This window comes from Dermochelys coriacea, chromosome 11, assembly GCF_009764565.3.
Source record: "Dermochelys coriacea isolate rDerCor1 chromosome 11, rDerCor1.pri.v4, whole genome shotgun sequence".
Taxonomy (NCBI): Eukaryota; Metazoa; Chordata; order Testudines; family Dermochelyidae; genus Dermochelys; species Dermochelys coriacea.
The window spans coordinates 721,037-742,028 of record NC_050078.2 but is presented as its reverse complement, the minus strand read 5'-3'; the positions used below and the strand labels follow the sequence as shown (position 1 = coordinate 742,028).

The 20,992-nt window shown below is 63.1% G+C and overlaps 1 protein-coding gene and 1 long non-coding RNA gene across 2 annotated transcripts; both read left to right on the top strand.

The window, feature by feature from the left end:
- The first annotated feature begins 5,144 nt into the window (after positions 1–5,144).
- Positions 5,145–5,894, top strand: LOC119863460 (vegetative cell wall protein gp1-like). Its single transcript, XM_038421971.1, has one exon. It carries the CDS (start codon positions 5,145–5,147, stop codon positions 5,892–5,894), a length of 750 nt encoding a protein of 249 aa, XP_038277899.1.
- Positions 5,895–7,277: 1,383 nt separating this feature from the next.
- LOC122457997 lies at positions 7,278–18,999 on the top strand. The gene is made up of 3 exons (XR_006277809.1): positions 7,278–7,308; positions 13,023–13,171; positions 18,943–18,999. It is a non-coding gene; the product is annotated as an uncharacterized LOC122457997 (long non-coding RNA).
- Positions 19,000–20,992: the final 1,993 nt, after the last annotated feature.

The following is a 20,992-nucleotide window of genomic DNA, read 5'->3' as shown; positions in this document are numbered from 1 at the left end:
TGCAGAGAACAGGACCCCTCTGCTGGGTCCATCTTGGGGGGCAGTGAGCCAGACAACCACATCTGCACTTCACTCCATGTCCCCAGCCAGCCCCAAACTGAAACTCTCCCCAGCCCCCCCCACCCCCGGGCTTTGTCCCTTTCCCGGGCCAGGAGGGCACCGGATTCCTTTGTTCTCCAACCCTTTAGCTCTCACCTTGCAGGGGGGAAGGGCCCAGGCCATCAGGGGCCAGGAAACAGGGTGTCGGCCATTCTCTGTGTCCAGACCCCTGCCCACACCTGCCCTCTAGGGCTCTGCAACGATCATACCCCCTTATCCCCCCACCTAGAGACTTAAGAACTGCCGAGGGGAAACTGAGGCACCCCCACACTATTCAGAGGAAACATTAAGAACAGTCCCGCTTCCTCACACTCCCTGCCACAGGGGCCAGGGACTTGGGCCCCCCGAGGGCTCAGCCCCGCCAGCATCAGGCGCCTCCTGGAGGGGTCCAAGGGCCAGGGGCCGGTAGGAGCCTCCCCTCCCCCTGTGGGTAGGGGGCAGCCACAGCACTGGGCCAGGGGTAGGGGACCCCCAGGGCTCACAGCCTTGCCCCACATTCCCATGGAGCGCTAGCCCCACTGTCCTGCTCAGAGAACACAGGGTGGGGGGTGTTAGTGGGGGCACAAACAGGGGCTGAGCAGTGGGGGGGGCAGGGGCTGAGCAGTGGGGGGCAGGGGGGAGGCTCTTGAGGCTGATTGCGATTCCGCCTGGCGGGGGGTGCGGAACCTGCTGCAATCGGGGATTTAATTATCTCCTGCAGAGCAGCGGGAATCCCATGGGGGAGGCAGGGGGCTGGTTACCCCCCACAGGGGCCACAGTGGGCGGGGTGAGACCTCAAGGATTTTCAGGTGCCTGAGCAAGCCGTGGGTGTCCTGCCGCTGCACCCCCTCCCCTCCCCAGGAGCATTGGCCCACGTATCCTCTGCAGCACCCCCCAGCTGTGACACCCCCAGAGACCACCTGCCCCTCCCCTGCGGCACCCCCCCAGCTGTGACACCCCCAGAGACCACCTGCCTCTCCCCCGTGGCACCCCCCAGCTGTGACACCCCCAGAGACCCCCCCTGCCCCTCCCCTGTGGCACCCCCCAGCTGTGACACCCCCAGAGACCCCCCCTGCCCCTCCCCTGTGGCACCCCCAAGCTGTGACACTCCCAGAGACCACTCAGCCCTGCCCTGCTCAGTATTCTGCGCCTTCGCGCCCCCCCCCCCCGGTACTGGGCAGGAAACTCTTCATTTCACACATCACATAACCCTGCAAATCCGCCCACAGCCCCCAAAGTCCTCCCCCCCAAGCCGCCTGGATCCCCCTTCCCCCAGAGCCCCCCGCAGCCCTGACCCCTCCCCAGATACCCCTGCAGCCCCCTCCCAGTCCCCAGAGCCCCCCTCCCCCCAGAACCACCTGCAGCCCGCAGAGCCCCTGTCCCCCCAGAACCCCGTCTCCACCCCCCCCGCAGCCCCTGTCCCCCCAGAGCTGCCTACAGCCCCTGCCCCCCCTGAGGTGCCCTCCACCCCAGGAACTCCCTCCTCCCCCACAACCCCCAGAGCCCCCTTCCCCCAACTCCCCCCTGCAGCCCATGTCCCCCGAGCCACCTGCAGGCCCTGTCCCGGTCCCCTCAGAGGGGGCTGCTTCTGCCGGACCCGAGCAGGCCCCTCGTTCTGAGTTTGCCACTGACATCGCCTGGCACTGAGAATCGCTGCAGACGCTGACAGCCAGCTGCAAAGCTGTGTGCCAGTCCGTGTGTGTCGGCCTGCGTGTGCCAGCCTGCGTGTGCCAGCCTGTGTTTGCTGGCCTGCGTGTGTCGGCCTGTGTGTGCCGGCCTGCGTGTGCCAGCCTGCGTGTACTGGCCTGCGTGTGCCAGCCTGCGTGTCCTGGCCTGCACTCCCCCTGGCCAGGGCTGCAGGGAGCCTGCCTGGCGCAGGTTGGGGGTCATTATCGTTTCTGTTCTGTGGGGTCTGCAGGGAATGCAGGCAGCGGGGGGTGGGCTGAAGACGGGGGAGCAGGGTTGAGCCCCCCAAACCGCCAGGGTTGAGCCACCCAGCAGAGGGGGAGGGGCATCGGCCGAGCTGTGTGGTGAGCTCAGGGCTGGGAGCGGGGGCACCAGCAGAGCCGGGAGGGGGGATCCCCTGTGCCCAAGGCACCGATCTTGGCCTGACCCAGGCCCAGCCTGGTCAGGGCCATCGCACCCATTGCAGCCCACGGGGGCTTTGCTCCCTGAACCTGTCCCTAGGCTGCCCGAAGGGAGCCCCCCCATTCCCTTGTCCTGTGGGGGTAAAGCGGCGCTGGTTTGTTTGCCTTGCTGCGGGGGGCGGGGGGCTGAGCCTCGATCGATACCCAGGGCTGGAACTGCAGCAGATCTGCAGCTGGGAGCCATAAATCTGCCTCCCTCCACGGGCAGGGAGCCCGAGACGGGAGCTTATCTCCGGGCCTCCAGCAGGGGCTGCCGGCCCCCCACCCTAGCACCCCGCCCGCCTGCGCCCACGCGCTGCACCCCGACACCCTGACACAGCCACTTGAATACCTATACACCAGCCCCGCTGCCTGCCCCCTGACACTGCACCACCCCGACACCCCCAGCCCAGCTGCCTGTGTCCCAACACCGCACCACTCTGACACCTCCAGCCCCTCTGCCTGCCCCCTGACACCGCAACACCCCGACAACCCAGCCCATGTCCCGACACCGCACCACCCCGACACCCCCAGCCCAGCCGTCCATGCCCCGACACTGCACCACCTCGACACCCCCAGCCCCGCTGCCTGCCCCCTGACACCGCACCACCCTGACACCCCCAGCCCAGCCATCTGTGCCCCAACACCGCACCACCCCGACACCTCCAGCCCCGCTGCCTGCCCCCTGACACCGCAACACCCCGACACCCCTAGCCCATGTCCCGACACCGCACCACCCCGACACCCCCAGCCCCGCCGCCCGTGCCCTGAAACCACACCACCCCGACACCTCCAGCCCTGCTGCCTGCCCCCTGACACCGCACCACCCAGACACCCGCAGCCCATGTCCTGACACCGCACCACCCCGACACCTCCAGCCCAGCCGTCCGTGCCCCAACACTGCACCACCTCGACACCCCCAGCCCCGCTGCCTGCCCCCTGACACCGCACCACCCCGACACCCCCAGCCCCGCTGCCTGCCTCCCGACACTGCACCACCCCGACACCCCAGCACTGCCGTCCGTGCCCCGACACTGCACCACCCCGATAGCCCCAGCCCCACTGCCTGCCCCCTGACACCGCACCACCCCGACACCCCCAGCCCATGTCCTGACACCGCACCACCCCGACACCTCCAGCCCCACTGCCTGCCCCCTGACACCGCACCACCCTGACACCCCCAGCCCAGCCGTCCGTGCCCCGACACCTCACCACCTCGACACCCCCAGCCCCGCCGCCTGCGCCCTGACACCGCACCACCCCGACACCTCCAGCCCCGCTGCCTGCCCCCTGACACCGCAACACCCCGACACCCCCCATCCCAGCCACCCATGCCCTGAGACTGCACCACCCCAATACCCCCAGCCCCGCTGCCTGCCCCCTGACACCGCACCACCCCGACACCCCCAGCCCATGTCCCGACACCCCACGACCCTGACACCCCAGCACTGCCGCCCGCGCCCCGACACTGCACCACCCCAACACCCCCAGCCCCGCTGCCTGCCCCCTGACACCACACCACCCCGACACCCCCAGACCCACCGTCCGCGCCCCGACACTGCACCACCCCGACACCTCCAGCCCAGCTGCCCATGTTCCAACTCCGCACCACCCCGACACCTCCAGCCCCACTGCCTGACCCCTGACACCGCACCACCCCGACACCCCCAGCCCCACTGCCTGACCCCTGACACCGCACCATCCCGACACCCCCAGCCCAGCCGTCCATGCCCCGACACTGCACCACCTCGACACCCCCAGCCCCGCTGCCTGCCCCCTGACACCGCACCACCCTGACACCCCCAGCCCAGCCATCTGTGCCCCAACACCGCACCACCCCAACACCCCCAGCCCAGTCACCCATGCCCCAACACCGCACCACCCCGACACCTCCAGCCCCGCTGCCTGCCCCCTGACACCGCAACACCCCGACACCCCTAGCCCATGTCCCGACACCGCACCACCCCGACACCCCCAGCCCCGCCGCCCGTGCCCTGAAACCACACCATCCTGACACCGCTAGCCCATGTCCTGACACCGCACCACCCCGACACCCCCAGCCCCGCCACCTGTGCCCTGACACCACACCACCCCGACACCTCCAGCCCTGCTGCCTGCCCCCTGATACCGCACCACCCAGACACCCGCAGCCCATGTCCCGACACCGCACCACCCCGACACCCCCAGCCCAGCCGTCCGTGCCCCAACACTGCACCACCTCGACACCCCCAGCCCCGCTGCCTGCCCCCTGACACCGCACCACCCCGACACCCCCAGCCCCGCTGCCTGCCTCCCGACACTGCACCACCCCGACACCCCAGCACTGCCGTCCGTGCCCCGACACTGCACCACCCCGACACCTCCAGCCCCACTGCCTGCCCCCTGACACCGCACCACCCTGACACCCCCAGCCCAGCCGTCCGTGCCCCGACACCTCACCACCTCGACACCCCCAGCCCCGCCGCCTGCGCCTTGACACCGCACCACCCCGACACCTCCAGCCCCGCTGCCTGCCCCCTGACACCGCAACACCCCGACACCCCCATCCCAGCCACCCATGCCCTGAGACTGCACCACCCCAATACCCCCAGCCCCGCTGCCTGCCCCCTGACACCGCACCACCCCGACACCCCCAGCCCATGTCCCGACACCCCACGACCCTGACACCCCAGCACTGCTGCCCGCGCCCCAACACTGCACCACCCCAACACCCCCAGCCCCGCTGCCTGCCCCCTGACACCACACCACCCCGACACCCCCAGACCCACCGTCCGCGCCCCGACACTGCACCACCCTGACACCTCCAGCCCAGCTGCCCATGTTCCGACTCCGCACCACCCCGACACCTCCAGCCCCACTGCCTGCCCCTTGACACCACCCCAACACTTCCAGCCCCGCTACCTGCCCCCTGACACCGCACCACCCCGACAGCCCTAGCCCATGTCCCGACTGCACCACCCTGACACCCCCAGCCCATGTCCCGACACCGCACCACCCCGACACCCCAGCACTGCCACCCGCGCCCCGACACTGCACCACCCTGATACTCCCAGCCCCGCTGCCTGCCCCCTGACACCGCACCACCCTGACACCCCCAGCCCAGCCATCTGTACCCCGACACCGCACCACCCCAACACCCCCAGCCCAGTCACCCATGCCCCAACACCGCACCACCCCGACACCTCCAGCCCCGCTGCCTGCCCCCTGACACTGTACCACCCTGCCACCCCCAGCCCCGCTGCCTGCCTCCCGACACCGCACCACCCCGACACCCCCATCCCAGCCACCCATGCCCTGACACTGCACCACCCCAATACCCCCAGCCCTGCTGCCTGCCCCCTGACACTGCACCACCCCGACACCCCCAGCCCATGTCCCGACACCGCACCACCCCGACACCCCAGCACTGCCGCCCGCGCCCCGACACTGCACCACCCCGACACCCCCAGCCCTGCTGCCTGCCCCCTGACACCGCACCACCCTGACACCCCCAGCCCAGCCATCCGTGCCCCGACACCGCACCACCCCGACACCCCCAGCCCCACTGCCCGCGCCCCGACACCACACCATCCCAACACCCCCAGCCCCACCGCCCGCGCCCTGACACTGCACCACCCCGACACCTCAGCCCAGCCTCCTGCGCCCCGACATCACACCACCCCAATGCCCCGACCCAGCCGCCTGCAGTGAGGGAGCAGGGAGTGGGGAGGATTGATCTGGGGATGCTGCGGGGGAGTTTTACTGGGATTGTCTGCACCGGGGATGGGATGGCGGCGGGGGGGGTTCACTGGAGGGACAATATCTGAGCAGGTGACCTGAGCCCAGAACGGGTTTGGGGCCAGGTGACACCTTTTGCCCGGGAAGCTGGACAAAGGCTGGAGGAGGAGCCGGGGGGAGGCTGTGGGAGATGGCTGGAGGGGGTTTCATTTTGGAGCTGGCTGGGGAAACACCCCAGCACAGCCACCTGCACCCTGATACGCTGCGTCCCGACACCCCGACACAGCTGTGCCAGGTCAGGCGTTGGTCCCGCCGTTCCCTTCTGTGCCCAGGGGGCCGTGCCCCGAGCTGTGCCCCGCCGAGGGCTGGTCAGCAGGTTCTGCGCTGCAGGGGCTCCGCAGCCCCCTCCCATGCAGACACGTCCCAAGGGTGCCGGAAATCCTCCTCCCTGCGAGGCGGGAGCTGCTGCGACGGGGGATTCCCCACCCACCTCGTGCTGCCTGCTCCCTTTTCACCCCTCTGAGCCACGGAGCCGGGCGCCACGTGACCCGGAGTCCCCGCATGGAGTGACGCCAGCCAGGGCTCTGAGGCAGCGTCTCCCCTCAGGGCCACTCCCCAGGGTCAGGAGCCTGCCCGGCTCCTGATGAGAGGCCCCCGGCCATCAGTTGCCGAAGCGCTTTGGCCGTTCTCTGTGCCAGCAGCTAGAGGCACCTTCACCTGCCCACTAGGGTCTCAGCAAAAATCACACCCCTTATCCCACCACCTGGGCATTGTGCACAGGGGAAACTGAGGCACACGTGCTATTCACGCAAAATGTGAAGAAAAAACCCTCCCGCTTCATCACAGCTCAGCGCCGGGCAGCAGAGAGTCAAGGCTGGGCTGGGAAGCCTGCAGGGGCAGAGTTAAGGCTGTCACCGTGCCCAGATGGCGCATGGGTCTGGGGGCTCTGCGGCTGGCTGGGGCAGTGATGTCTTGAAGGAGCTGGGTTTCTCCCCCCTGGGTTCAAGGTGGAGTCATGGCGTGTGGGGGAGTCAGGGCCCTGCACCCCTCTTCCTGTGATTTCCTGTAACTCTCAGCCACCAGTAAAACAGAAGGTTTATTGGATGACAGGAACATGGTCTAAACCAGAGCTTGTTGGTACAATCAGGTTTCAGAGTAGCAGCCGTGTTAGTCTGTATTCGCAAAAAGAAAAGGAGTACTTGTGGCACCTTAGAGACTAACAAATTTATTAGAGCATAAGCTTTCGTGAGCTACAGCTCACTTCATCGGATGCATCCGATGAAGTGAGCTGTAGCTCACGAAAGCTTATGCTCTAATAAATTTGTTAGTCTCTAAGGTGCCACAAGTACTCCTTTTCTTTTTGGTACAATCAGGACTCCTCAGACAGGTTCTTCTGGGGGAAAGGGAGCTTAGACCCCAGCCTTGGGGTTCCCTTGATTTCCCCAGTCCACTCCCAACTCAAAATCCCTCCAGCCAACTCACCCAGCCCCACCCCACCCCCGGCTCCTCCTCCAGCCTTTGTCCAGCTTCCCCGGGGAAAAGGTGACAATGCCGACAGTCCCAGTAAAACTCCCCTGCGACATCCCCAGGTCAATCCACCCCCCTCCCTGCTGCGTCACATCTTTCCCCCCTTCGAGACTGAACTGAGCGGGGTCACTCTGACCAGTGACCTGGGGAAGTTCAGGGCCCCCTCTCCGGGACAACGCATCCGCTATCACGTTGGCACTTCCCTTCATGTGCAGGAGCAGGCTCCACCTCAGGAGTCTGGCGTTGGCTCCCTTCATCTGGTGCAGCCAGGTCGGGGGGAGTGGTCGGTTACACGGTGAAGTGTCGCCCAAAGAGATGTGGCTCTAGTTTCTTGAGGGCCCACACCATGGCCAGGCACTCCTTCTCGATGGCCGCGTAGTGTTGCTCCCGGGGTAGTAACTTCTTGCTCAGGTACACGATGGGGTGTCTCTCCCCCTTTTCATCCTCCTGCATTAACACCGCCCCCAGTCCTGTGTCTGAGGCGTCGGTGAACACCATGAAGGGCTTGTCAAAGTCTGGGTTTGCCAGAACTGGGCCACTGTCCAGAGCCTCCTTCAGCACCCGGAAAGCCTCCTGGCATCGCTCGGTCCAGACCACCTTGTCTGGCTTCCCCTTCTTGCATTGCTCGGTGATGGGGGTGGCTATGGCGCTAAAGCGGGGCACAAACCTTCGGTAGTATCCTGCCAACCCAATAAAGGCCTGGACCTGCTTTTTGATGTGGGGAGTGGGCCAGTCTCTGATGACCTCCACCTTAGCTGGTTCCGGCTTTAGGTGGCCGCTCCCCACCCGATGACCCAGGTAAGATACTTCAGCCATCCCCACCTTGCACCTCTCAGCTTTTATGGTCAGCCCAGCCTCCTGGAGTCAGTCCAGCACTTGTCTAACCTGGGACACATGGTCCTCCCAGGTCTGGCTAAAGACACAGATGTCATCAATATACGCCACGGCAAAACTCTCCATCCCCCTCAGTAGCTGATCCACCAGGCGCTGGAAGGTGGCCGGCTCTCCCTTGAGGCCAAAAGGCAGGGTCAGGAACTCATAGAGCCCCAGAGGGGTGATAAAGGCCGATTTCAGCCGGGCATCTGCATCCAGCGGCACTTGCCAGTAGCCCTTTGTAAAGTCCATGGTGGTAAGGTACCGAGCTCCTCCTAATTTGTCTAGGAGCTCGTCAGGCCTGGGCATGGGGTAGGCGTCAGATACAGTGATGGCCTTGAGCTTCCGATAGTCCACACAGAACCGCATCAACCCGTCCTTTTTGGGGACCAGCACCACCGGCGAGGCCCAAGGGCTGGCCGATGGCTGGATCACCCCCAAAGCCAGCATGTCCCTGACCTCTCTTTCCAGGTCCTGACCCGTTTTCCCTGAGACTCGGAAGGGGGAGCATCTTATCGGCGGGTGCGATCCTGTCTGTACCCGGTGGACAGTCAGATTAGTGCGTCCAGGCTGGTTGGAAAACAGCTGTCGGTACGGATGCAGCACCCCCCCGATCTCAGCTTGCTGGGCAGGGGTTAGCTGATCCGAGAGGGGAATTGTTTCCAGGGGGAAACAGCTCTGGTCCCAGGGAACAGATCTACTAAAGGGTCATCTCCCTGCTCCTCCCAATGTCCACACACGGCCAACACCACATTCCCCCTGGCATAATATGGCTTCATCATATTCACATGGTACACCCGGCGGTGGTGGGCCCGGTTCGACAGCTCCACCACATAGTTTACCTCATTTAGCTGCTTGACAACCTTGAAAGGGCCCTCCCAGGCGGCCTGTAGTTTGTTCTTTCTCACGGGGATGAGAACCATCACCGGATCCCCGGTGGCGTAGGCGCGGGCCCGCGCCGTGCGGTCATACCAGACCTTCTGCTTCTTCTGGGCTCTGGCCAGATTCTCCCTGGCCAGGCCCATGAGTTCAGCAAGTCTCTCTCGGAAGATCAGGACATACTCCACCACTGACTCTCCATCGGGAGTGGCCTTCCCCTCCCATTCATCTCTCATCAGGTCCAGGGGGCCCCTCACCCTCCTGCCATATAACAGTTCGAAAGGCGAGAACCCGGTAGACTCCTGGGGTACCTCCCTGTACGCGAACAGCAGGTGAGGTAAGTACTTGTCCCAGTCCTGCGGGTGCTGGTTCATAAAGGTTTTCAGCATCATCTTTAGCATCCCATTGAACCTCTCCACCAGCCCATTGGATGGGGGGGTGATACACTGAGGCCCAATTGTGCCAGACCCCACATTTCTCCCACAGGCACCGGAGCAGGGCCGACATGAAATTGGACCCTTGGTCTGTCAAGACTTCCTTGGGGAACCCCACTCGGCTGAAAATGGTCAGCAGCGCATCTGCCACGGTGTCTGCTTCAATGGAAGCTCAGGGTACTGCCTCGGGGTAGTGGGTGGCAAAATCTACCACCACCAGAATGTATTTCTTCCCCGACCGGGTCGTCTTGCTGAGAGGTCCCACTATGTCCATGGCCCCCTTCTGGAAAGGTTCCTCTATGATGGGCAAAGGTCTCAAAGCTGCTTTCCCCTTGTCCCGGGCCTTCCACACCCTCTAACAGGGGTCGCAGGATCGGCAATACTGCCGGACAGTGGTAAAGACCCCAGGCCAGTAAAAGTTCTGTAGCAGCCTCTGCCGGGTGCCCCGATTCCCTGGTGCCCTGAGAGGGGGATGTCATGGGCCAAGTACAGGAGCTTGCGGTGATTCTTCTGGGGTACCACCAGCTGCCTCCTGACCCCACAGGACTCCACTTCTGTTGTGGGAGCCCATTCTCGGTACAGGAACCCCTTCTCCCACAGGAACCTCTCCTGGCAACCTCTCCTCATGGGCCGTACCACACTGAGGTCGGCCAGGTCCCGGAGCTTCTGCGAGGAGGGATCTTTCTGCAACTCGGCCTGGAACTCAGCGTCTGGGGAAGGGATGGGGCCCGGTTCCCTCTCATTGGCCGGGTCTGAGGCCACAGCCTCTCTGAGCCGTGCCCCTCGGCGCTCCCTCCCCACCAGGGTAGAGTCCTGCACCTCCGGTGTGGTGCCCTCCCGAAGGTCGGGCGCAGTGCCCCTCGCCGGCTCTGGCTATGGGTCACAACCAGGGTGCTCTGGGGGTTGCTTGGCCAGTCCTCTCGGTCCCCCCATCAACACCTCAGTGGGCAAATGGTGGTGCACCCCCATTTCCCTGGGCCCTCCTTGGCCCCCCATTTCCAATGTACCCTCACCATGGGCATCTTGAATGGGGTCCCGCCCACCCTCGTCAGGGTCAGGTAGGTGTCTGGCACCTGGGGCCAGATCTGGGGCCACCACCTCGGGCCAGGCCAACGTCACCTCCGTACCCATATCTCAGTATCCATTGACCTTCCTCCCATCCACCTCCAGGGGAACAAGGCACTCTCTCCGGAGGGTAAGCCCTGTGCCCACCCTGTAAACCGAGAACCCTGAGTCCAGAGCATCCAGCCCCACAGAGGAGCTGGCCTGGGGTACTCTTCCCTCCGAGGAGTTGATAAGCTGCCAGCTCCCCTTGCCTGGGCCATCTGCCCCTTGTCTGGCTGGGTCCCTACCCAGTTGTGGGTTCGGTCTGCTCAGTCTGTCCCTGAGCGTGGGGCACTGGGTCCGTATGTGGCCTCTCTGGCCACAGTAATAGCAGCCCATGCCCCATTGGTCCCCTCGAGCCGGTCAGCTGGCCCTGATGCTGGATGTTCCTCTTGGGAGGGGGTTCTCCATATTTCCCCACTGGGAGGTCCCATGGTGACTCTCTCTCTGCATTGTTATGGGCTTGTTCCCTTGGGGTTCCTCCCTGCCACCCCCGACCGGCTGTTCACAAACTCATCAGTTAGCCACCCTGCATGTTGTGGGTTCTCTAGCTTTTTGTCCACCAACCATAGCCTCAGGTCGGAAGGGCACTGCTCATACAGTTGCTCCAATACAATCAGGTCAAGCAGATCCTCTTTCGACTGGGCCCCATCTGCCCACTTGTGGGCGTATCCCTGCATCCAGAAGGCCAGTTCTAGATATGTGACCTCAGGGATTTTATGAAAAAAGAAAAGGAGGACTTGTGGCACCTTAGAGACTAACAAATTTATTTGAGCATAAGCTTTCGTGAGCTACAGCTGAATGCATCTGATGAAGTGAGCTGTAGCTCACGAAAGCTTATGCTCAAATCAATGTGTTAGTCTCTAAGGTGCCACAAGTCCTCCTGTTCTTTTTGTGGATAAAGACTAACATGGCTGCTACTTTGAAACCAGGGGTTTTATGCTGACTCCAGACACTTTTCTGGTACATCTCGGGGGTCAGCCCAAACTCGTGGAGCAGGGCCTTTTTGAGCTGTTCATAGTCCCCTGCCTCGGCCCCTTTCATTTGGCTGTACACCTCCACGGCTTTGAGGTCCAGTAAGGGGGTGAGAAACCGGATCCTGTCTGCAAGGTTAACCCTATGCAGCTCGCAGGCGTTCTCAAAGGCTGTCAGGAAGTCATCTATGTCCTCCCCTTCCTTATGCTGGGCCAGGATGCACTTATCAAATCTGCATGCCGTCCTGGGTCCCCCATCACTCACCGCAGCCAGGGCTCACTGCTCCTCAGCTTGTCCAACTCCAGCTCATGCTGTCTCTGTCTCTCTTCATGCTACCTCTGTTTCTCTTTCTACTCCAGCTCATGCTGTCTCTGCTTCTCTTTCTCCACCAGTTCCTGCTGTTTCAACTCCAGCTCTTTCAGTTTTATGTCCCTCTCCCATTCCAGCCGCCTCAGCTCCAGGGATGGGGAGCTCCGCCGGGAAGATCCTTTGCTGGTTGTGGGGGTCACAGTGCCCTTGGTATTTTCTGGGCTCCTCCCAGCCCTTCCCCTAGGCATAGGTAGGAGGGGTGTCGGGATACCCTCGGCAGCAGCCTGACCCCTCCCAGCTGGGAAAGACATTGGTTCCCCCCATGCATCTGCCAGGCTGCTCCCCTCAGAGACAGGGATCGGTGCATCCGAGTGATCCTCCTCCTACAGCTGGGCAATCAGCTGTTCTTTGGTGAGCCTCCCAATGCACAGCCCCCTCTGCCTGCACAGCTCAACCAGGTCGCTCTTAAGATGCTTATTATGCATCTTCCTGCTGGCCACTTGCAGGCCTGTGTGCTCGCTGCTCCCCACGGTTTGCAGGAGGAACCCCTAGGGTGCCAGCCCTTCTCCAGGTCACCACCTCTCTCTCAGGGTCAAGCCGCAGGCTCCTCCGCCCCTGAGCCTGCTTGCCACAGTCCCCAGGGGGACCCCATTACTGCAACAGTCCTTGCTGGTCTCACATTCCCAGGGGTTAAGCGTAGCTCCTCTGCCCCCTGAAACCACTTCTCTCTGAATTTTCAGCCCACCTAGTCCCCATCAATCCCCCTTCGTTTTACTGCTCCCCAGTCACTTACTGCAGGAAGTGCCATCCATGGAGTGCAGTAGATCTCACTGCTGCCCCCAGTTGTCATGGAGTGTGGGGGAGTCAGGGCCCTGCACCCCCACTTCCTGCGATTCACTGTGACTCTCAGCTAGCCAATAAAACAGGTTTATTGGACAATAGGAACACAGTCTAAACCAGAGCTTGGGGGTACAACCATGACCCCTCAGCCAGGTCCCAGGTCCTTCTGGGGGGCAGGGAGCTTAGACCCCAGACTTGGGGTACCCTCCATTTCCCCAGTCCACTCCCAACTCAAAACCCCCTCCAGCCAACTCACCCAACCTCCCCCTGGCTCCTCCTCCAGCCTTTGTCCAGCTTCCCGGGCAAAAGGTGTCACCTGGCCCCAAACCCTTTCTGGGCTCAGGTCACCGCTCAGGTATCGTCCCTCCAGTGAAGCCTCCCCCCCCACCACCATCCCATCCCCAATGCAGACAGTCCCAGTAAAACTCCCCTGCGACATTCCCAGGTCAATCCACCCCACTCCTTGCTCCATCACACTGTGGCACAGAGGGTGACCTGTACCCAGCAGGGGAGGGGTGATACCCAGCTCCCAGGTGCAGTGGGCAGATGGCTGTCTCCCATCAGCAGGGCACCCTTGGGTGCTGGATGCAAAGGCAGCCCAGCAAGACAGCGCCCCATGGAGCGTGGCCAGAGCAGACATGCCCTGACAGTTCTGCAGGCAGGGGTGGGTTGGCGTCGGCTATAGGCCCTGCCAGGCTGAGCAGCTGGGTGGGGGCACCTGGCCCCAGGCTGTGGTGGGGTCAGTTTGGTACAGGACTCAGGAATCCAAATCCTGGCTCGGGGGTGTAAAGTGTGGGCGCTCTCCTCCTCGCCAGCACTGACGGGCATGACCCCGGAGGCCAAAGATACAGCAGACCAAGCAAATGTCCCACTGTGCTGTCTATGCAGGGTTGGGCGTGGGGTGGGGGCAGGATCCATGGGACGTGGGATCAGGGGGCCAGGATCCGTGGGGCATGGGATCGGGGGGGGCAGGTTCCTTGGGGTGTGGAATCAGTGGGGCAGGGATCCAGGATCCATGCTACGTGGGATCCGTGGGGTTAGAATATGTCTGGGATCTGAGCTGGAACTGCACAGAGATAGGCTGTGGGATCAATGGGGCAGGGGTCCAGGATCCATGGGGCATGAGGCTGGGGTCCAGGATCTGTGGGGCATGGGATCGGGGGGGCAGGATCCATGGGGCATGGGATCAGTGTGGCGGGGGTCCAGGATTCATGGGGCATGAGATCTGGGAGGACAGGAGGGGCTGAAAGGGACCCAGCTGGGCTTGCCCAGCACCAGGAGCTGTGGCAGGCCTGGGGGCAGTGAGTCCAGTTTACAATTAGGTCTGTGCCATTCGCTGTGACCAGCCTTTGCTTGCGGGCCCCCGACACCGGCGGATAAATGCACCAGCCTTGAGCCACCAGCTCAGCTGGGAACCCAGCCTGAGGGAAGGGACACCCTGGCACCAGAGACCCCCAGGGTGGGAGATGGCTAGTTCGACACCCGTGTCCGTACCAATAACCACAGACTAAGGGGCAGGGCTGTCAGATGAGATGGGGGCTGGCAGTGCCCTATGCTGGGGTTTGGGGATTTGGCAGTGCCCTTCACTGGTGAATGGGGGCCTGGCAGTGCCCCACGCTGGGGACTAGGGATCTGGCAGTGTCCATCATGGATTCCCAGGTCGTGCCTACTCTTGGCCCGTACGATCTCTGGGGAAAACCCCCTTCGGTGATACAGCCCTTCTCAGGGGGCTACTCTCTCTCGGGTTAAGCCCCTCCACCTCATGGAGCCGCACCTTTCTGAGCCTTAGCACACCTGTCTCTGCCGTGGGTCCCCTTGCTCTGGACCCCTGGGGTCTCCACTCCAAGAGGGAATAATCCCCCCCTGCCCCGCCCTGTTCTCTAGACCAGAGACTCTCAGCTGGGGTAACACAGGAGGGTTTATTGAGCATCTGAACCCAGCACAGGAAACTCTCCAGCCTCAGGCCTGGCCCCCCTCAGCCCAGCACATCCCAGTCTCCCCTGCACCCAGGGGGGTTCTGGCTGCTCTCTCCCCCGTCCAGCCACCCCCTCCTTCCAGCCCATCATCCGATATCATCTCCCCCAACAGCTCCTCCCCTGTCCATTGCCTTCAGTCCCAGGTAAACAGGTCACCTTGGCTCCTCTCTTCCACCCCTGGCTGGAGCCGGCTGGTCAGGTCACTGGGGTCCCCTCTCCGCAGCCCATTGTCCTCCCGCTGGCCAGACCCGGCTGGGCCTCCCGGTCCCCAGTCGCTGGGGTCTCCATTCTACAGGCCACTGGCTGGAGTCCCAAGTTCCCTGCCGGTCCTGTGTCCCCACAAACTCCCTCTCCCATCACCTCGTTAAACCTGTAACACCCAGGGAAACTGAGTCCCACCCCCTCTGCATGCAACCCATAGGGAAACCAAGAAAAAACCAAGAAAACCCCCCACTTTGTCACAGCTCCATACTGGGGGGTGGGGGGGCTGGCAGTGCCTTATGCTGGGGGCTGGGAGACTGACAGGGACCTACGCTAGGGGCTGGGGGCTGGCAGTGGCCCTCACTGGGGGATAGGGGGCTGGCAGTGCCCCATGCTGGGGGCTGGGGGCTGGCAGTGGCCCTTGCTGGGGGATAGGGGGCTGGCAGTGCCCCATGCTGGGGGCTGGCAGTGGCCCTCACTGGGGGATAGGGGGCTGGCAGTGCCCCATGCTGGGGGATGGGGGCTGGCAGTACCCCACGGTGGAGGCTGGAGGACATGGGGACAGTGGCGAGGTCACAGATTCTGGAGGATGAGTCCTGGGGGGAAGCAGGTGTGACCCAGGAGCTCCAGGAGTAGACAGGGCCGGAGAGGACAGAAGGATCCCAGGGGTTCGCCACCCCCCGGCCTGTCTCTGGTATCTCCAGGCGCGAATCTCCAAGGGCCTCAGACATTGGCTCCCTGGTGCCATGGCTCTGGGGCCGGGTCGGCACTGGCCCGGTGCTGCTGATGGTAAGGGAGTCGCCTGCAGTTACGCGGTCGCTCTCTGTTGAGCGGGACCCGGCTCCCAGCCCTTCGCTGCAGCCAGGTGTCCGTCCCCACCATGCTGGGTGAGCCCTGCCTCCCCCCCCCCCCGCCCGAGCAGCACCTACTGGCCTGGATGAAGCTCCGTGGGAGTGAAAGGGTTAAACTCTCTTGCCCCGGAGCCCTGGTTGCACCGTGCCCGGCAGCTGGGGCACCGGGGCGGGAGGGCGCCTCACTCCTGCCAGGCTCAGGAGCCAGGACCCGGAGGCTGCGGTGCAGGGTGCCACGGGCTGGATTGACCGACCCGGGGGGCTCTGAGCGTCGGGGCCTGCGCCAGCTGGGAGCAGCCATCAGCCCTGAACCCCCATAAATCTCCCCAGGGCAGCTGCCACTTGCCACCGTAGCTTTGATTTGTCAAGTATTAAAACGAGCTGAGGGCGGAGCGGTGGCTGGCGCATGCAGCAGGGCCCCCCGCCCCTGCCCATGCATCATCCCGGTCCCTGCCCTCACCAGCGCGGCAGCGCGGGGATAAATCAGCCTGCCGCGCGGCTAAAGAGGAGCTGATTGCTTCGTGCCGGAGCGGGGCTCACCTGGGAAATCATGCCGGGGGCCCGCGGGGGGCGGGGGTGCCGCACCAGGCAGCAATTTATTGCTTTGATTTGCCTGGGGTTGGTTTGTTCCCAAACGCCCGCTGGGGAGTTGCAGCCCTGGAGCTGTAATGCCAGGCCGGACGCCAGATCCTTAGAGTGTCGCTGCCCGTAATTCCTCCCGCATTAGCTTTCCCACACAGCCGGGCTCCCAGCTCCAGCCTGCCGCGGTGGCTCAGGGGTGTCGGGGGCCCTGAGATGGACGGACAGAGCCATCTCCTCCGGGGAGTGGGGCCGGCAGGGCAGAGTGGGGCAGCCTCCCCCACTGCATTAACATGGAGGGGACCCCAGCCTGGGCCTATGTGGGGAGCAAGGCCGATCCCCAAGCCGAGCCCTGGGGACCAGAGAACCCCCCCAGCCAGTCTCTCTGCCCCCTGCCACATCGCAGGGCGGGGCAGCATCCCCCAGCTTCCTTGCCCGGATACACAGCTGGCTCTCCCGTGAGCCCAGATGGGGCACCCGTGGGGCATTGTCCCTGGGGGATGGGGGACAGACCAGTCTAAATATAGGGCCCCTTGGCCCGGCATGGCCCCACTCTGCCCTCGCCTCATGGGTTGTTTACATGCATAGAAGCTGCCCCGCACCCATTGTCATTCAGCCCTGGGCAAAGTGGGCATAAATGCGCCCAGCTCCGAGCGCTGCCCTCCCCCAGTCCGGGACAGCCTGCGACACCTGCGCTGCCCAGAGGAAGGCGGCACCCTGCCGGACTGGGCCCCGGGCCCCACAGGTCCCCAACCCTGGCCACTGCGAGGATCTCTGTGCAGGGAGGGCCAGGAACTGGGCCCCTCCTCCATACTGTGTGTCCGAAGGAGTGTCCATCTGTCCAGGCAGGGTGGGGCAAGTGGGGGGGGACGCCAGGTACCATCTCTACCTGCCTGTGCTAGTTCCACAGCTGGGCGCATGGGGTTGCAGGGGCCCATCGGTGTGTGGGGTTGGGGGTCTCCCCATCGCCGCTCGGGGCTGTTCCCCCAGCCCCTCCCTCCCTCAGGGCCCTTGTTCCTATGAAAAGGCCCCAGTCATGCTTGCCTGCCCCCTTCATTCCCAGTGCAGGGGACGGGCCGCAGGAACCTGGTGTGAGCAGGGTCTGATCAAACCCCCCTCCTGACCCACGGGGCTGAGCCGGGGGGACTGATGCAGCCTTCACCAGAGTGCGTCCCTCTGCCCATAGCATCACCTGTCCTGCTCGCCCTGCACCCCGGTGCTCCCCATTGGGCTGCTTCCTGCAGGCGCCTGCACACGCCAATCCCCTGCTTTGCTCTGCTCTCTAACAGGGCACAAATGTTGGAGTTCCTGGACAATCGGCCGGCACCGCTCCTCCGGCCTTCGCTGAGCCCAGAACCACACCTGCTTTCTCCAGCCCTCTGGTACCGCCCCAGTCCTCCATGTTCCCTGGCCGCCTCCCTACCGGCTGAGCGGTGCCTGTCCAAACTTTCCAAGGTTTGCGTTCCATCAGCACGAGGGGCGCGCGCGTGCAGAAATGCACTTCACATTAGCATCCCATTTCCGAAGTGCTGTAAACCCTGAGCTAATCTTCTGAGCTGGTTTTTAAGCTCCTCATTACTCCCTAATTGTTCAAACTTCTTGTCTTTTCTTTCTGATTAAAAGCACATTTGAAAGGAGCAGTTCAGTATCTCAGCTATTTTAGAGTCAAATGAATTCCAGCCCCCTCCTCATTTATTAATAACCTGCTCTCATGCTGACACCGCATCCCCGGGGGCTCGGAGAAGCCTGAGAAGAGACAAGGTGACAGCACTGCTCCAGAGGGAGCAATTCAAAGGGGGTTATAAATCTATCTGTCTATCCATCTAACCCCCTCCACCCCCTCCACCCATCCATCCATCTATCCCATACACCCCCCATCTATCTATCCATCCCCATACACCCCCTCCCTCTTTCCATCCATCCATCCATCCCTCCATCTATCCATCCCCTCCATCTATCTAACCCCATACAACCTTCCCTCCCTCCCTCCATCTATCTAACCCCATACACCTCCTCCATCCATCCATCTATCCCATACACCCCCATCTATCTATCTATCCATCCCTGTACACCCCCTCCCTCCTTCCATCCCTCCCTCCCTCCATCTATCTATCCCCATACACCCCCTCCATCCATCCATCCATCTAACCCCATACACCCTCTCCATCCATCCATCCATCTATCTATCCATCCTCATCACCCCCTTCCTCCCTCCCTCTGTCCATCCATCCATCCCATACACCCCATCTATCTAACCATCCCCATACACCCCGTCCCTCCCTCCATCCCTCCCTCCCTCCATCTGTCCCTCCATCTATCTATCCCCATACACCCCCTCCATCCATCCATGTATCTATCCCCATACACCCCCTCTATCTATCTATCTACCTATCTATCTATCTATCTATCTATCTATCTATGAAATACCAATTGTTATTCCTCTTTCCCTTTAATTATAACAATCATAATAAAGGTTTCAGAGTAGCAGCCGTGTTAGTCTGTATTCGCAAAAAGAAAAGGAGGACTTGTGTCACCTTAGAGACTAACCAATTTATTAGAGCAAAAGCTTTCGTGAGCTACAGCTCACTTCATCGGATGCATTTGGTGGAAAAAACCAAATGCATCCGATGAAGTGAGCTGTAGCTCACGAAAGCTTATGCTCTAATAAATTTGTCAATCATAATAAAGCGTCTCTACCTTCCCCGTCTCTACCAGAAAGAGACCCATTAGCGTATAATGGAGAGTTGGCAGGTGTGGGGAGGGTCTGCTGGGGGGTGGGTGAGTGGGTGTGTGAGGGGTTGTGGGTGGCTCGCTGGGTGGCTGGGTGGGTTGCTGGGTGGAAGGTGAGTGGGTGGGTGGGTCTCTGGGTGAGTGGCTCACTGTGTGGGTGGCGTGTGGCTGGGTGGAAGGTGAGTGGGTGGGTGGCTCGCTGGGTGGCTGGGTGGCTCTCGCCGGGTGGGTGGGTGATTGGCTGGAGCGTGTGTGAGGGCAACGGGTGTGTCTATGTGGTTGTCCCTGAGGAGCCGGCGGAGGGTGGGGGTGCTGGAGCCGGGTGTTGTGGGAGCCGTGAGTGGGCTGATCTGGCTCTCCCCTTGCCTGCAGCCTGGGCCCAGTGCCTGGAGGGATCCTGCCTCCAGTGCTCAGCAGCCGTCCCCGGGTGGCCACAGTGTCATGGTCCCGGAGAAGGGGTGTGTCTGGCGCGGGACCCTGGAGGGCAGGGACTGAAGAGGATTTGGGGGACAGAGGGACCCCAAAGCAGGAGCCCCCGGGCGACCCTTGGGCTCACAGGCAAGAGAAGCGAGTGGGCACAGGGTGGGAATTTCCCTGTATGCGATGAGCTGGAGCCTGCGGCCCACCCTGGGGCCCACATTTCAGGACGGTGCTGCCTGGAGCAAGTGCAGGGAACAACCACAAAGCGAGTCACTGGGCTGGGAAAAGGAGTTCGGGTGAAAGTCCTTGAGAGCAGACACCCAGCTGATTAGCCGCTGCGCCCCGGGTGGGTCACAGAGACCCTGCTCCCCAGGGAGCCCACACCTGGGGTGCGGCTGTGGCCTGGCCGTGGAGGGGAGACCATTAGCCGTATGACACCACACGGTGTTGGCTTGCGCCCCTTGGAGCAGACGGCGCTGGGGCCAGGTCCTGCCCCCTGCATTGCCCTACTGCCCCACTCTGCAAACGTCACCAGTGGGGTGTGGGCGGGTGCGCTGCAGTCCCCGAGGCTGGTGTGATGCAGGCGGGTCCCCGTGGTTGGGGCTGTGCCCCATGGGAGAGGAGGGGCGCACTGACAGCCCAGTCATACCGGCCGGGGTCTGTCTCAGGGGGACTTGCTGCCCGGAGCTCACAGGGGTGGCGGGGAGCAGGGGCGCTGCAGGCCCAGAGGTCCAGCCGCAGGAAGCGATGAAGCTGAATGGCTTCCCCTGGAGGGAGAGCGAGACCCCTCGGGTCCTGTGGGTCCGGGACACCTGCCTCTCGCTTAGGGGGGCCCTTAACCCAGCTGCTCTGTACCCAGGTGCTGCCCTTGGCTGGGTGCTGGGGAGCAGTGGCTTGTGAGGGGCTCCCAGCAGCCGGGCACACGCTGAGTGATGTGGGAGATGGGCTCTGCAGGGGCAGCAGACGTCCGGCATGCCCCTGGGATGGGCTGGGCTGGGCTGGCACCAGGGGCTGAGGCTGTGGGGTTGGCACGTGGCCCAAGGGAGGTGCCTTGGCCCTGCTGCCAGCTTTGCCGTGGCTCCCTGCTGGCTCCCTACCTGGCCAGCGCCGGGCGCCCTGACCTTGGGATAATCTTCAGTAGAATTAAGAGCTTAAACAGCTCAGTGTAATTGCTGGGCACTGCCTCAGCTGAGCCAACACACGCCCAGGGCTGGGAGCTCCCTGCCAGCACCAGCTCGTGGCTGGGGACCCAGCACCTCAAGCAGCCGCGGGGTTGCCCCAAGCGCTGAGCCCACGCAGGGTCTCCAGGCAGACGGGGGGCAACGAATCCGGTCCCTGGGAGGCTCAGGGTGTGTGTGATGAAGTGGGACTGT